The sequence below is a fragment of the Aegilops tauschii genome, chromosome 4, assembly GCF_002575655.3.
Source record: "Aegilops tauschii subsp. strangulata cultivar AL8/78 chromosome 4, Aet v6.0, whole genome shotgun sequence".
NCBI classification, from domain to species: domain Eukaryota; kingdom Viridiplantae; phylum Streptophyta; class Magnoliopsida; order Poales; family Poaceae; genus Aegilops; species Aegilops tauschii.
In genome coordinates this window covers 13,327,674-13,342,963 of record NC_053038.3, presented here as the reverse complement: position 1 = coordinate 13,342,963, position 15,290 = coordinate 13,327,674, and the positions used below count along the sequence as shown (strand labels likewise).

Genomic DNA, 15,290 nt, shown 5'->3' with positions numbered 1-15,290 from the left:
GAGAACAGAATGGAGATGCAATTGGAAAACGGAGAGTACTTGCGTCATCATTTATTGGAGGGCCATGAGATAAAATTCGTCGGTATCAAGATGCTATGGCTTTAGTTAGAAAATATGGAAAACCAGATGTATTCCTCACAATGACCTGCAACCCCAACTGGGAAGAGATCACACGTGAACTACAGTTTGGACAAACACCACAAGATCGCCCAGACATTGTCGTTCGTGTTTTCAAGGCGAAGCTAGAAGAAATGAAGAAGCAACTATTTGAGAAGGCCATTCTTGGAAAGGTTAAGGCATATACATATGTCGTAGAGTTCCAAAAGCGGGGATTAGCACATGCTCACTTTTTGCTCATCATGACTGGAAAATACAAATACACATGTCCGGAACAGTATGACAGAATCATCTCCGCTGAGCTCCCTAACAAGCACAAGTACCCAGAGTTATACAAAATGGTAATCAAACATATGATGCATGGTCCTTGCGGTGCATTGAATAAATTTTGTCCATGCACAAAGAATCGTCCGTCATGCAAGAACAATTATCCAAGGCCATTTAATGAAACTACAATTCAAGGTAAGGACTCTTACCCACTGTATAGGAGACGCAATGATGGTCGGACTGAAACGGTATGAAAATGCCAACTGGATAATAGGTGGGTAGTTCCTTACAACCCATATCTTTTGCGGATGTTCAACTGCCACATAAATGTTGAGATATGCTCGAGCATTAAAGTTGTTAAGTACTTGTTCAAGTACATCTATAAGGGACATGACCGAGCATCTGTACCTGTAACTGACAAAGTAGACGAAGTCGAAATTGACGAGATTAAACAGTACAGAGACGCGCGGTGGGTGACACCTCCGGAAGCACTCTGGAGAATATATGGCTTCGAATTAAGCAAAATACACCCACCAGTCTTGCAACTGCAGCTACATCTTCCAAATATGCACATGGTTTCATACCATGGCATGGAAAAAATAAAGAATATTATCGACCGTGATGGCACAGAAAGATCAATGTTGACCGCGTACTTTGAAGCAAACAGCTTACATGAGAAAGCACGAGGCATACTATACAGAGACTTTCAGGAATATTATACTTGGCAAAGACAAGGGAAGTTTTGGCAAGAGAGGAAACGAGCCGCTGTCTTCCAGGTTGGCAGGATGGTCTCGGCACACCCGGCTGAAGGAGAACAATATTATCTTCGAGTACTCCTAAACCACGTGACAGGCGCCACCAGCTACGAAGACCTACGAACAGTCCATGGACAAGTAATGCCAACCTTCTGTGAAGCTGCAGAAAAACGGGGGCTCATTGAGGCAGACAACACACTAGATGACTGCATGACAGAAGCAGAGTTGTTTCGAATGCCATCATCACTACGAAGGCTATTCGCGGCAATCTTGGTTTTCTGTGAACCCAGCGATGTACGTGGCCTATGGAACAAACACCTTGACGCAATGTCAGAAGACTACAGCAGAAACTGCAAATGCAAGCACACAGTCGAACAGATGGTGCTGAGAAATATCAGGGACATGTGGCACTCAATGGGAAAAGACATAGAATCGTTTCCTCTTCCAGAGATCGACAAACGACATGAGACAACTGGCGACATACCTAGGGAGATCGTTGAGGAGACCTCCATCGAGGTGGACCCTGAGGACGTATCGTTGCATAAAAACCTAAACATCGAGCAGAGGAAGGCCTACGACGAAATCCTAGCCATGGTTGACCGCCAAAGAGGAGGTATATTCTTTGTCGATGGGCCAGGAGGCACAGGAAAAACTTTTCTTTATAGGGCGCTCTTGGCCACAATACGCGGACAAGGCAAGATTGCCGTGGCGACGGCCACTTCCGGTGTTGCTGCTTCCGTAATGCCTGGAGGGAGGACCGCATACTCGAGGTTTAAGATTCCACTAAAAATAGATGATGGAGCTATTTGTAGCTTCACAAAATAGAGTGGGACAGCAAAGCTACTCCAAGCAGCATCACTAATAATCTGGGATGAAGCATCTATGACAAAGAGACAAACGGTGGAGGCGCTAGACAAAAGCATGCGGGACATAATGGATAGACCAGATCTTCCATTTGGTGGAAAAACGATCGTATTTGGGGGAGATTTTAGACAAGTGCTACCTGTTGTCCAAAAGGGAACAAGAGCCCAGATAGTAGATGCATCACTACGCGGGTCGGAGCTCTGGAATTGCATGCGTCAATTGAAGCTTGTGCGCAACATGAGGGCTCAAAACGACCCATGGTTCGCAGAATACCTACTACGCATTGGAAATGGAACCGAGGAGACAAATGATGATGGTGAAATACTTCTACCTACAAGTATATGTGTGCCAAATAAGACGGATGATACCGCCTTGGATAGACTTATTGACAGTATCTACCAAACGGGGAATGCTTACCTAAAAGATCCAGAGTACATCACCTCAAGAGCAATTTTATCCACAAGGAATGACTGCGTAGACAAGATCAACCTAAAAATGATTGATCGCTTCCAAGGGGAGGAGATGGTGTACCACAGCTTCGATTCAGTAGAAGACGACCCACATAACTACTATCCACCAGAATTCCTAAACACCCTAACCCCAAATGGACTGCCTCCACATATGCTGAAGCTCAAAAAAAATTGTCCAATCATACTACTCAGGAACATTGACCCTGCTAATGGGCTCTGCAACGGCACCAGACTGGTCGTACGTGGATTTCAGAAAAATGCAATTGATGCAAAGATTGTGGTAGGGCAGCACTTTGGAATGCGAGTTTTCTTGCCTCGGATACCATTATGCTCATCTGACGACGACATGTTCCCGTTCAGTTTTAAGAGAAAACAGTTTCCAGTCAGACTTAGTTTTGCAATGACAATAAACAAATCACAAGGCCAGTGTCTACCTGCCTGAACCTGTTTTCTCACATGGTCAACTATATGTCGCGCTTTCTAGAGCAACCGCGACATCTAACATAAAGGTACTAACAGGTACACACGATGTGAACAAGGAGACAAACAATAGAAAAAATAAAGGTGACACGTGCACAAAGGAGAAGAAGAAAAGGAAGAATAAGATCAGTACAAGCGATACATACACAAAGAATATTGTTTACACAGAAGTCTTGACCAAATAGGTAATGCAATATTTCAACTTTGTGTTTATAAATTCAGTTTCAACTTAGTACGTTCATTCATGACCAATTTAATAATTTATATTACACATTGGATCTCTAATTTTCTAACCTTAAAATTACTTCTTGTATTCTTCAGAACAATCAAGCTGTCAACTTCGGAGTTAGAATTCAGGACTACTTGATCGTCTTGAAGGAGGATGTCTTCATGTTCTGAACCACTAACTCATTCATGGATATTTATTTATATAATATGGCCAATAACTCATTAATTTTTATTTAAATATTTGATCACTTTGATGATCTCTATTATGGTTGTACAATCTATGTATGCAAATTTACCAACGATGAGTAGCTAAGGTGAAATTGAGACTTACCGGTCAAAATAGAGACATATTTCTCGCCTTGGAGCTGATGTTGTTGCACTGATTTTTCTAAACATCTTTCGAGAGAAACTCCTTCTCTAGAAAGGATCCATTCTTAGCAACGAATGTCTTGCCTTCGGATCTGTGATAGAAGGTGTACCCAACAGTCTCCTTTGGGTATCCTATGAAGACACATTTCTCTGATTTGGGTTCGAGCTTATCAGGTTGAAGCTTTTTCACATAAGCATCGCAGCCCCAAACTTTAAGAAACGACAACTTTGGTTTCTTCAAACCACAATTCATCAGGTGTCTCTAAAGCATAACCCCAAAACGATAGCGGTAAATGAGTAAGAGACATCATAGATCGCACCATATCTAGTAAAGTACGATTACGACGTTCGGACACACCATTATGTTGTGGTGTTCCGGGTGGCGTGAGTTGCGAAACTATTCCGCATTGTTTGAAATGAAGACCAAACTCGTAACTCAAATATTCTCCTCCACGATCAGATCGTAGAAACTTTATTTTCTTGTTACGATGATTTTCCACTTCACTCTGAAATTCTTTGAACTTTTCAAATGTTTCAGACTTATGTTTCATCAAGTAGATATACCCATATCTGCTCAAATCATCTGTGAAGGTGAGAAAATAACGATACCCACTGCGAGCCTCAATATTCATCGAGCCACATACATCAGTATGTATGATTTCTAATAAATCTGTTGCTCGCTCCATTGTTCCGAAGGACAGAGTTTTAGTCATCTTGCCCATGAGGCATGGTTCGCAAGTACCAAGTGATTTATAATCAAGTGATTCCAAAAGTCCATCAGAATGGAGTTTCTTCATGCGCTTTACACCAATATGACCGAAAGGCAGTGCCACAAATAAGTTGCATTATCATTATCAACTCTGCATCTTTTGGCTTCAATGTTATGAATATGTGTATCACAACCACTACAGGAAATATGTCAACTTGTGACCCTCACTATTGGCCGCTGAAAGGTCATAGTTTTTCATTTGCGACCTTTTGTGACCAAAAACAGAAGGTCAAAAGCTGGCGGTCGTAAACTGAAATTAGTGACCTTCTTTGTGATATGTAAAAGGTCGTTGGTTCCATGACCAAATTTTTTGTCACTAGCAACCTCCTCAGGCCACGTAGGCATCCAACGTGGCAAGCTGATGTGGCACAAGAATCAGCCCGGTCCAATTCGGTTTTCTACATGGGCCTAGCCCAACAATTCGGCCTTTTTAATATAAATTTTTTCTCTTAATTTTCGCTAGCTACATGGGCCTGGCCCAACAATATGGCCTTTTATATTCTAATGCAACCTTTTATAGTCTACTGCTTTTCTATTTTCAGCCATTTTATTTTGCAATGGGTCCCACTTGTCATGCTTAGCTCAAAATTGGTCCCGCACATTATAACTTGGACCCACTTGTCAGGTTTCCATTTCACGGGTATTCAAATCACGTACACAATCATTGTTTCGAACAGACTAGAGAGCAAATGAAACTGGTCCAAAATAATACTACATCAATCTATTACAATCGTTACAGTATATTACAACCCAGATATGCCTACTACTGCCTATACAATTACAACACATAATATGCTACCCTTTGCTGATATGCTTCACAGCTTCGGACATGGATTCGCACTTCACCTATGCAAAAATAAGAATAAACATATAAGAATAAGAATAGGTACAGAACATCAAACAGTAGCCAATGAGGGATCCAATAACTTATAATCAAGAATTGACAGCAAATGCCATGTACATAAATAGTATGACTAACACTAACCAGTATGCGTTCATGGAGTGACTAAAATGTTCTCACTAGCTAGGATTTTTTTGGTATATAATATACTGACATGTGCAACTCTCTAAATTGATCATAGAAATGAAAAGTGTAAGAACAAGTTTCAGAATCCAGGCATGTCAAATTTTAAGCACCAGCAAAATAGATCTAACAAACCAGACCATGATAATCATGCATCAGGATTTATGGTTCTAGAAAAACAGTAAAGAGATGGACATACACGCATCAAGCATACCAGCTACTACAATAAGAGGTCCAGATGCTCCAGGAACTGCACTTCGGCAATCGTGCAGTAGCTAGGGATTGAGGAGGATGAGCTTGTTGTATCCATTGTACCTGGGTCATATTTAGGTACACAATTAGCTAATATGTCAACATTTAGTTACCATGAACATAAAACAACGAACCCGGATAAGAATTAGCAGTGTAGTACAGAATGTATCACTATAGCTTTGGGAAATAGTTAAGTCTTGTGGGTATCTAGTTTACTTGCATATGGCCAACACTAACCAGTATGAGTTCGTTCAATAACTAAAAAGTACTCAGTAGCTGACAATGTATAGTTTACACATATAAACCGAAGATTCAGCAAAGGCATGTTGATAAAACAGTGAAAACAATGGTATCTTGTATACTGCCATGCATGAGCACTTCTTAATATTTATATTCATCATCACAACAACCTATAACCACCTATGCTCACTGTTCAAATCTATGCATAGTTCAAAAGCTTGATTTTGAAACATCAAATGTATCAGAATAATCATATGAATCATCATTTTCTCAGCCCATCTACCAAGTGCAATACTTCATCATTCTAGGTAAATTAAGATGTTAAATGACTAAAACTAGTAGTATGCTACAATCATATGGTACTGGTTAAAAAATGTGACCAGAGGACTACACTTGAACACATCACTTGCAATGCCTACTGGAAGGAGCAAGTGTATAGAAGAAAACAAACATTGGACAGGCTGGCCATCAGTCTTAAAAACCTCAATTTTGTATTCATCAAAGAGAATCTCAGGAATATGTTGTTGTAGCATCATCTGACCAGCCAATCGATCATTAACACACGTGCACACACAGAGCAGAGAACGATTTGAAATCAAGTGCAAGAATTGCTGCAACACATAAAACTAGCATGTTACGGTTTGTGGGTGATGGGGAAAATGCATGTGAAGTGCATAAATCACAGAGGGGTGTGTACAATACACACCATCTTTGACAGCAAGCAAAACAGACAGGAATAGAGCATGTCAACTACTGTAAAGCACAATCACTAGCATGGTGGTGAGAGAAGTTTCCAGACGCCAACCATTCTTCTTGCAGGTGCTGGACGCCCCCGCCTTGTAGCGTGAGTGGAGGTAGCACGCAATCTGCACCAACAAAGCACCAAAAACAACATCAATCCCCTGCGTCACAGTCTCACGGACAGCCAAACCCTCTTAATCCTAAAAACAAAAAAGACGTCAGCACCACCGAGGAGGAGGACGCACCGAGATGAAGGTGAACTTCTGGGGCGGCGTGCCGACGCCGATCTCCCTGAAGTACTATCCATTCATGTAGTTCTTGAGCGACACGATGTCGCCCTCCTCCTTAGAGCAGAGGGTGCCGGCTACACCGCCGCCGAGGAGGAGGTCCTGTTGTGCCTCCTCGCCACCGGAGAGGCGCGTGGCGACATGGCTGTACTGGTTGATGGGGCGCTTCTTGAGCGCGTTCCGCACCAGGCCCTCGGCCTCGGACGTTGGGAGGAGGGTTTGCAGCAGCATGGCCGCGAGGAGCGCCAGGTCGACGCCTCTGCAGGTACCCATAGTCGCGATCTGCAGAAAATCGCAGGGCTTAACCGAACCGTAAGAGGAATTTCGTAAAGTGGAGGTAAATCCTAGTGGGGAAAGTAGCAGAGCATGTTGCGGGTCCATGAGAAGAGAAGTAGCAGAGAGGGAGGGGAGAGCTCACCAGAAACCGAAGAGGATCCCGCCGACCGAGCTCACGGTCTCTCTGCAGGAAGATGGGGACGAGGAGACGGCGAGGAGATGGGGACGAGGAGACGGGGCGAGGAGGTGGAGACGGCGAGGAGATGGGGACGAGGAGATGGGGCGAGGAGGTGGAGACGACGAGGAGGTGGATACGGCGAGATGGGGTGAGGAGGTGGAGACGGCGAGGGTCGGGCGGAGGCGAGGAGATGGGATCTGGGGGATCGAGAGGGGACGGGGACAGAGTGGGTGGGGGTGGCGGCGGGGTCGAGGGAAGGGTGGGTGGGTGGGTGAGTTAGGGTTTTTGTTCTTGGGAGAAGCTCCACCGTTGGATGGGTGCGCGATGGATGGCTCAGATTGCGTTAAATTTGGTGATCCGCGTGAAGGCGGTTCCTCGCGTCTCATTGGTCCGACCACTCTGAATTTTTTTAAAACATAACAATGGGCGTAGTTTGTCAAAATGATCTCATATTTTGCATAAGTGTGCATCTTGTAATGACAAACAATGTTGCCCAATAGAGATTTCATTTTCTTTTCACAAAAAATTCATTTACCATTTTTCGAGTGCATAAAAAGGTTTTTTATGAAGAACCTACCAAATACTTACCATTTTTCGAATGCATAGTTTGTTTAAATGCTACAATATTGTGCACAATGGTGCATCTTGAAATGGCAAACAATGTTGTCTAAGGAAGTTTTCATTTTCTTTGGACGGAAATTTCATTTTCCATTTTTCGAGTGCCCAAAATGAGTTTTTTTGTGAAGAACCTACCAAATAATTGTTGCAAAATTGGACCAAATCATTTTTCCAAAACACTAGGCCATATTTAATGCACAGTTGACCAAATGGTTGGGTGTCAAAAGTTTTGATCCACCTCTAGTGAAAACGATAAATTTCCGCCGTTTCAGCTGGAAGCGGGTCAAATTTCAACTACGGCTGCCTCATAGTTTTCTATTTATTTTTCTAAAAATCATTTCTAGGTAAATAAGTATCTATTTAATCAGAGAAACAGCAAAAAAAATCCAAGATTCAACCACTAGCTAGGAACGGTCATTCCCGCTGTTTTGACCGCATTTTGAAACGGGCATACAAAATTCAAACAAAATCAAAAAATTGGAAAACCTTCGCATTGTGTCATTATATGTGACCAAGTTACCAGGAAAAATAACAAGCTTGTAATACGGCAATTCTTTTAAAAAAGTGTTCTCAGAAATGAGCTATCATCTCTGAAGATTCATGGCTTTCAAGCCAAATGATCAATCTTATGGCCACATTCATGGCATAGTTTGTTCAAATGATCTCATATTGTGCACAAGGGTGGATATTGGAATGGCAAACAATGTTGCCTAAGGGAGTTTTCATTTTCTTTGGATGAAAAAGCAATTTTCCATTTTTCGAGTGCCCAAAATGAGTTTTTTTGTGAAGAACCTACCATATATTTGTTGCAAAATTGGATCAAATCAATTTTATAAAATACTATGCCATGTTTAATGCACAATTGACAAAATGTTTGGGTGCCAAAAGTTTTTATCCATCTCTGGTGAAAAAGACAAATTTCTGCTGATTCACTAGGAAGCGGGACAAATTTGAACTGCAGCTGCCTCATAATTTGCTCTTTATTTTTTCAAAAAATCATTTCTAGGTAGAAAAGTATCTATTTAATCAGAAATACATGGTTTGGTAGCGATACGTTGAGGTTTGGATGGTGGCCCAGGGCCCCAACTCCAAAGCGCGTAGACTCACATGCCCGCCGCGTGGTCACCGCGTGACCGTGGTGTTGCCACGCGTTCCGGGTGGCCTAGGCATGTCTAGTGGGTTGGGCACTCCCCTGATAGGTGTCAGGAAGAAGAAGGCAATAGAAGAATCTCACGAGGAGGCTGAACCGGGCTCAAACATGAATTAGCACCCAAGTGTTTGATTAGTGGTACGGGAAATGCACATGGCCAATGGGCCTGAGTTTTGGACGAGGATGATCATCTACTAAGGACACTATCTTGGAAAATTTGCAGCTCAAATGGAGGAGCCTAGGTGTCACTTGCTTTGCAACGTACCACACTGGACAGAAATATGAATGTTGAAGCCACACTCACATGTATTGTTAGATGGGGCTCAAATTTTGTGGAGAGCTATGATTTTGGAATATAGAAGATGTGGCAAAAATTCAGCTCATTAGGATATGCCTAGCCAGTACTTCCTTCACAACAGTTTGAGCTGAAAAAAAACTTTGGAAATTTGCCAAGGAAGATTTACCATTCAAATGGAGTTGAATATTGTCATGAGGCAATGATGTGGATAGTAAAGAATGCCCAATTGTTTTGGGAATTTTGGGAATGACAGAAATATAGGTTGCTTCACAACCTAGGGCAAAAATTGACACATGGACATGACACATAGGCAAAACTGATAAGGTGGCGCCTTGTCATAGCAATAAGTACCAATGCATCCACGTTCACAACCTCATGACCATTTATATTGGTCGTAATCAGGTAGAAATAAGGTCATTGGCGCCTCTTGTCTGCTTTGTGACCATTTGGTGTAAGCAATTTTAGGGTTTGAGCCCTTCCAAGCGAAATGGCCATGAATTTATGACCAATTCAGCTGGGGTCACTAAGAGAAGGTCATAAGTTGACATATTTCTTGTAGTGTACTATCGAGATTCAACAAAAATAGACCACTCTTCAAGGGTGCATGACCATAAAAGATATTACTCATATAAATAGAACAACCATTATTCTCTGATTTAAATGAATAACCGTCTCGCATCAAACAAGATCCAGATATAATGTTCATGCTCAACGCTGGCACCAAATAACAATTATTCAGGTCTAAAACTAATCCCGAAGGTAAATGTAGAGGTAGCGTGTCGACCGCAATCACATCGACTTTGGAACCATTTCCCACGCGCATCATCACCTCGTCCTTAGCCAATCTTTGCTTAATCCGTAGTCCCTGTTTCGAGTTGCAAATATTAGCAACAGAACTAGTATCAAATACCCAGGTGCTACTGCAAGAATTAGTAAGGTACACATATACCTTTGTTCACCTTGCCATCCTTCTTATCCGCCAAGTACTTGGGGCAGTTCCGCTTCCAGTGACCAGTCCCTTTGCAGTAGAAGCACTCAGTCTCAGGCTTAGGTCCAGACTTGGGCTTCTTCACTTGAGCAGCAACTTGCTTACCATTCTTCTTGAAGTTCCCCTTCTTCCCTTTACCCTTTTTCTTGAAACTGGTGGTCTTGTTGACCATCAATAGTTGATGCTCCTTCTTGATTTCTACCTCCGCAGCCTTTAGCATCGCGAAGAGCTCGGGAATTGTCTTGTTCATCCCTTGCATATTATAGTTCATCACGAAGCTCTTGTAGCTTGGTGGTAGTGATTGAAGAATTCTGTCAATGACACTATCATAAGGAAGATTAACTCCCAGCTGAATCAAGTGGTTGTTATACCCCAGACATTTTGAGTATATGTTCACTGACAGAACTATTCTCCTCCATCTTGCAGCTATAGAACTTATTGGAGACTTCATATCTCTCAATCCGGGCATTTGCTTGAAATATTAACTTCAACTCCTGGAACATCTCATATGCTCCATGATGTTCAAAACATCGTTGAAGTCCCGGTTCTAAGCCGTAAAGCATGGCACACTGAACTATCGAGTAGTCATCAGCTTTGCTCTGCCAGACGTTCACAACGTCCGGCGTTGCTCCTGCAGCGGGTCTTGCACCTAGCGGTGCTTCCAGGACGTAATTCTTCTATGCAGCAATGAGGATAATCCTCAAGTTACGGACCCAGTCCGTATAATTGCTACCATCATCTTTCAACTTAGCTTTCTCAAGGAACGCATTAAAATTCAAAGGAACAGTAGCACGGGCCATTGATCTACAACAACATAGACATGCAAAATACTATCAGGTACTAAGTTCATGATAAATTAAAGTTCAATTAATCATATTACTTAAGAACTCCCACTTAGATAGACATCCCTCTCCTACCTCTTGAGCACTGTGTTGGTTTTCCTTTGAAGAGGAAAGGGTGATGCAGTAAAGTAGCGTAAGTATTTCCCTCTTTTTGAGAACCAAGGTATCAATCCAGTAGGAGACCACGCGTGAGTCCCACGCACCTACACAAACAAATAAGAACCTTGCAACCAATGCGATAAAGGGGTTGTCAATCCCTTCACGGTCACTTACGAGAGTGAGATCTGATAGATATGATAAGATATTTTTGGTGTTTTTATGGTAAAGAGTGAAAGTAAAGATTGCAAAAATAAACGGTGCTAGAAATAACTAAGTGTTGGAAGATTAATATGATGGAAAATAGACCCGGGGGCCATAGGTTTCACTAGTGGCTTCTCTCAAAATAGCATAAGTATTACGGTGGGTAAATGAATTACTGTCGAGCAATTGATAGAATTGAGCATAGTTATGAGAATATCTAGGTATGATCATGTATATAGGCATCACGTCCGTGACAAGTAGACCAAAACGATTCTGCATCTACTACTATTACTCCACACATCGATCGCTATCCAGCATGCATCTAGAGTATTAAGTTCATACGAACAGAGTAATGCTTTAAGTAAGATGACATGATGTAGAGGGATAAACTCATGCAATATGATATAAACCCTATCTTTTTATCCTCGATGGCAACAATACAATACGTGTCGTTTCCCTTTCTGTCACTGGGATCGAGCACCGCAAGATTGAACCCAAAGCTAAGCACTTCTCCCATTGCAAGAATGATCAATCTAGTAGGCCAAACCAAACTGATAATTCGAAGAGACTTGCAAAGATAACCAATCATACATAAAAGAATTCAGAGGAGATTCAAATATTGTTCATAGATAAACTTGATCATAAACCCACAATTCATCGGATCTCGACAAATACACCACAAAAGAAGATTACATCGAATAGATCTCCAAGAAGATTGAGGAGAACTTTGTATTGAGATCCAAAGAGAGAGAAGAAGCCATCTAGCTAATAACTATGGACTCGAAGATCTGAGGTAAACTACTCACACATCATCGGAGAGGCTATGGTGTTGATGTAGAAGCCCTCCGTGATCAATGCCCCCTCCGGCGGAGCGCCGGAAAAGGCCCCAAGATGGGATCTCACGGGTACAGAAGGTTGCGGCGGTGGAAATAGGGTTTTAGCTCCGTATATGATGTTTCCAGGGTACATGGCTATATATAGGAGGAAGAAGTACGTCGGTGGAGCAACGAGGGGCCCACGAGGGTGGAGGGCGCGCCTGGGGGGGTAGGCGTGCCCCCCTGCCTCGTGCCTTCCTCGTTGATTACTTTACGTAGACTCCAAGTCCTCTGGATCACGTTTGTTCCGAAAATCATGTTCCCGAAGGTTTCATTCCGTTTGGACTCCGTTTGATATCCTTTTCCTTTGAAACACTGAAATAGGCAAAAAAATAGCAATTTGGGCTGGGCCTCCGGTTAATAGGTTAGTCCCAAAAATAATATAAAAGTGTATAATAAAGCCCAATTCTAAAATAGAATATAATATAGCATTGAACAATCAAAAATTATAGATACGTTGGAGACGTATCAAGCATCCCCAAGCTTAATTCCTGCTCGTCCTCGAGTAGGTAAATGATAAAAACAGAATTTTTGATGTGGAATGCTACTTGGCATAATTCTCAATGTAACCCTCTTAATTGTGGTATGAATATTCAAATCCGGAAGATTCAAGATAAAAGTTTAATATTGACATAAAAGTAATAATACTTCAAGCATACTAACTAAGCAATTATGTCTTCTCAAAATAACATGGCCAAAGAGAGTTCATCCCTACAAAATCATATAGTTTGGTCATGCTCCATTTTCGTCACACAAGAATGCTCTCATCATGCACAACCCCGATGACAAGCCAAGCAATTGTTTCATACTTTAGTAATCTCAAACTTTTTCAACTTTCACGCAATACATGAGCGTGAGCCATGGATATAGCACTATGGGTGGAATAGAATATAATGATGGGGGTTATGTGAAGAAGAAAAAAAGGAGAAAGTCTCACATCAACGCGGCTAATCAACGGGCTATGGAGATGCCCATCAATTGATGTTAATGTGAGGAGTAGGGATTGCCATGTGACAGATGCACTAGAGCTATAAATGTATGAAAGCTCAACAAAAGAAACTAAGTGGGTGTGCATCCAACTTGCTTGCTCACGAAGACCTAGGGCATTTGAGGAAGCCCATTGTTGGAATATACAAGCCAAGTTCTATAACGAAATATTCCCACTAGTATATGAAAGTGACAAAACAAGAGACTATCTATCATGAAGATCATGGTGCTACTTTGAAGCACAAGTATGGAAAAAGATAGTAGCATTGCCCCTTTTTTTGGGCCTTTTTTTTGGCCTTTCTCTTTTTTGGGACAATGCTCTATTAATGATGATCATCACACTTCTATTTATTTACAACTCAATGATTACAACTCGAAACTAGAACAAAGTATGACTCTATATGAATGCCTCCGGCGGTGTACCAGGATGAGCAATGAATCAAGAGTGACATGTATGAAATAATATGCATGGTGGCTTTGCCACAAATACGATGTCGACTACATGATCATGCAAGGCAATATGACAATAATGAACGTGTCATGATAAACGGAACGGTGGAAAGTTGCATGGCAATATATCTCGGAATGGCTATGGAAATGCCATAATAGGTAGGTATGGTGGCTGTTTTGAGGAAGATATAAGGAGGTTTATGTGTGATAGAGCGTATCGTATCACGGGGTTTGGATGCACCGGCGAAGTTTGCACCAACTCTCAAGGTGAGAAAGGGCAATGCACGGTACCGAAGAGGCTAGCAATGATGGAAGGTTGAGAGTGCGTATAATCCATGGACTCAACATTAGTCATAAAGAACTCACATACTTATTGCAAAAATCTACAAGTCATCAAAAACCAGGCACTACGCGCATGCTCCTAGGGGGATAGATTGGTAGGAAAAGACCATCGCTCGTCCCCGACCGCCACTCATAAGGAGGACAATCAAAGAACACCTCATGTTTCAAATTTGTTACATAGGGTTTACCATACGTGCATGCTACGAGATTTGCAAACTTCAACACAAGTATTTCTCAAATTCACAACTACTCAACTATCACAACTTTAATATCACTACCTCCATATCTCAAAAAAATTATCAAGCATCAAACTTCTCATAGTATTCAACACACTCATAAGAAAGTTTTTACTAATCTTGAATACCTAGCATATTAGGACTAATTTCACAATTAAAGCAAATTACCATGCTGTTTTGTAGGACTCTCAAAATAATATAAGTGAAGCATGAGAGAATAATAGTTTCTATAAAACAAATCCACCACCATTCTCTAAAAGGTATAAGTGAAGCACTAGAGCAAAAACTATATAGCTCAAAAGATATAAGTGAAGCACATAGAGTATTCTAATAAATTCCGAAGCATGTGTGTCTCTCTCAAAAGGTGTGTCCAGCAAGGATGATTGTGGTAAAATAAAAATCAAAGACTCAAATCATACAAGACGCTCCAAGCAAAACCCATATCATGTGGTGAATAAAAATATAGCTCCAAGTAAAGTTACCGATGGACGAAGACGAAAGAGGGGATGCCTTCCGGGGCATCCCCAAGCTTTGGCTTTTTGGTGTCCTTAGATTATCTTGGGGTGCCATGGGCATCCCCAAGCTTAGGCTCTTGCCACTCCTTGTTCCATAATCCATCAAATCCTTACCCAAAACTTGAAAACTTCACAACACAAAACTTAACAGAGAATCTCGTGAGCTCCGTTAGCGAAAGAAAACAAAACACCACTTCAATGGTTTATAAACTCTTTTACTAGCCATAGATTCATTAAAATAAGCAAACAACACACGAAAAACAGAATCTGTAAAAAACAGAACAGTCTGTAGTAATCTGTAACTAACGCAAACTTCTGGAACTCAGAAAAAACTACCAAAATAGGACGACCTAGAAAATTTGTTTATTGATC

At 41.6% G+C, this 15,290-nt stretch overlaps 1 protein-coding gene and 1 non-coding gene across 2 annotated transcripts; one reads left to right on the top strand and one right to left on the bottom strand.

Moving 5' to 3' along the window:
• Positions 1–2,021: 2,021 nt before the first annotated feature.
• LOC141021597 (uncharacterized) lies at positions 2,022–3,352 on the top strand. Its single transcript, XM_073497442.1, has 2 exons — positions 2,022–2,855; positions 3,275–3,352. The coding sequence occupies exons 1-2, from the start codon at positions 2,022–2,024 to the stop codon at positions 3,350–3,352; spliced, it is 912 nt and encodes a 303-aa protein (XP_073353543.1).
• A 2,945-nt stretch (positions 3,353–6,297) lies between these two features.
• On the bottom strand, positions 6,298–6,377 carry LOC141022087 (small nucleolar RNA SNORD36). The gene has a single exon (XR_012182947.1). It is a non-coding gene; the product is annotated as a small nucleolar RNA SNORD36 (small nucleolar RNA).
• Between the last annotated feature and the right edge of the window lie 8,913 nt (positions 6,378–15,290).

Bases quoted from the DNA above. Each gene is read 5' to 3' on its own strand.
- LOC141021597 (XM_073497442.1), top strand. From the start codon at position 2,022: ATGACAAAGAGACAAACGGTGGAGGCGCTAGACAAAAGCATGCGGGAC. The intron at 2,856-3,274 runs GTCAGACTTAGT...TGTATTCTTCAG, and splicing joins TTAAGAGAAAACAGTTTCCA to AACAATCAAGCTGTCAACTT.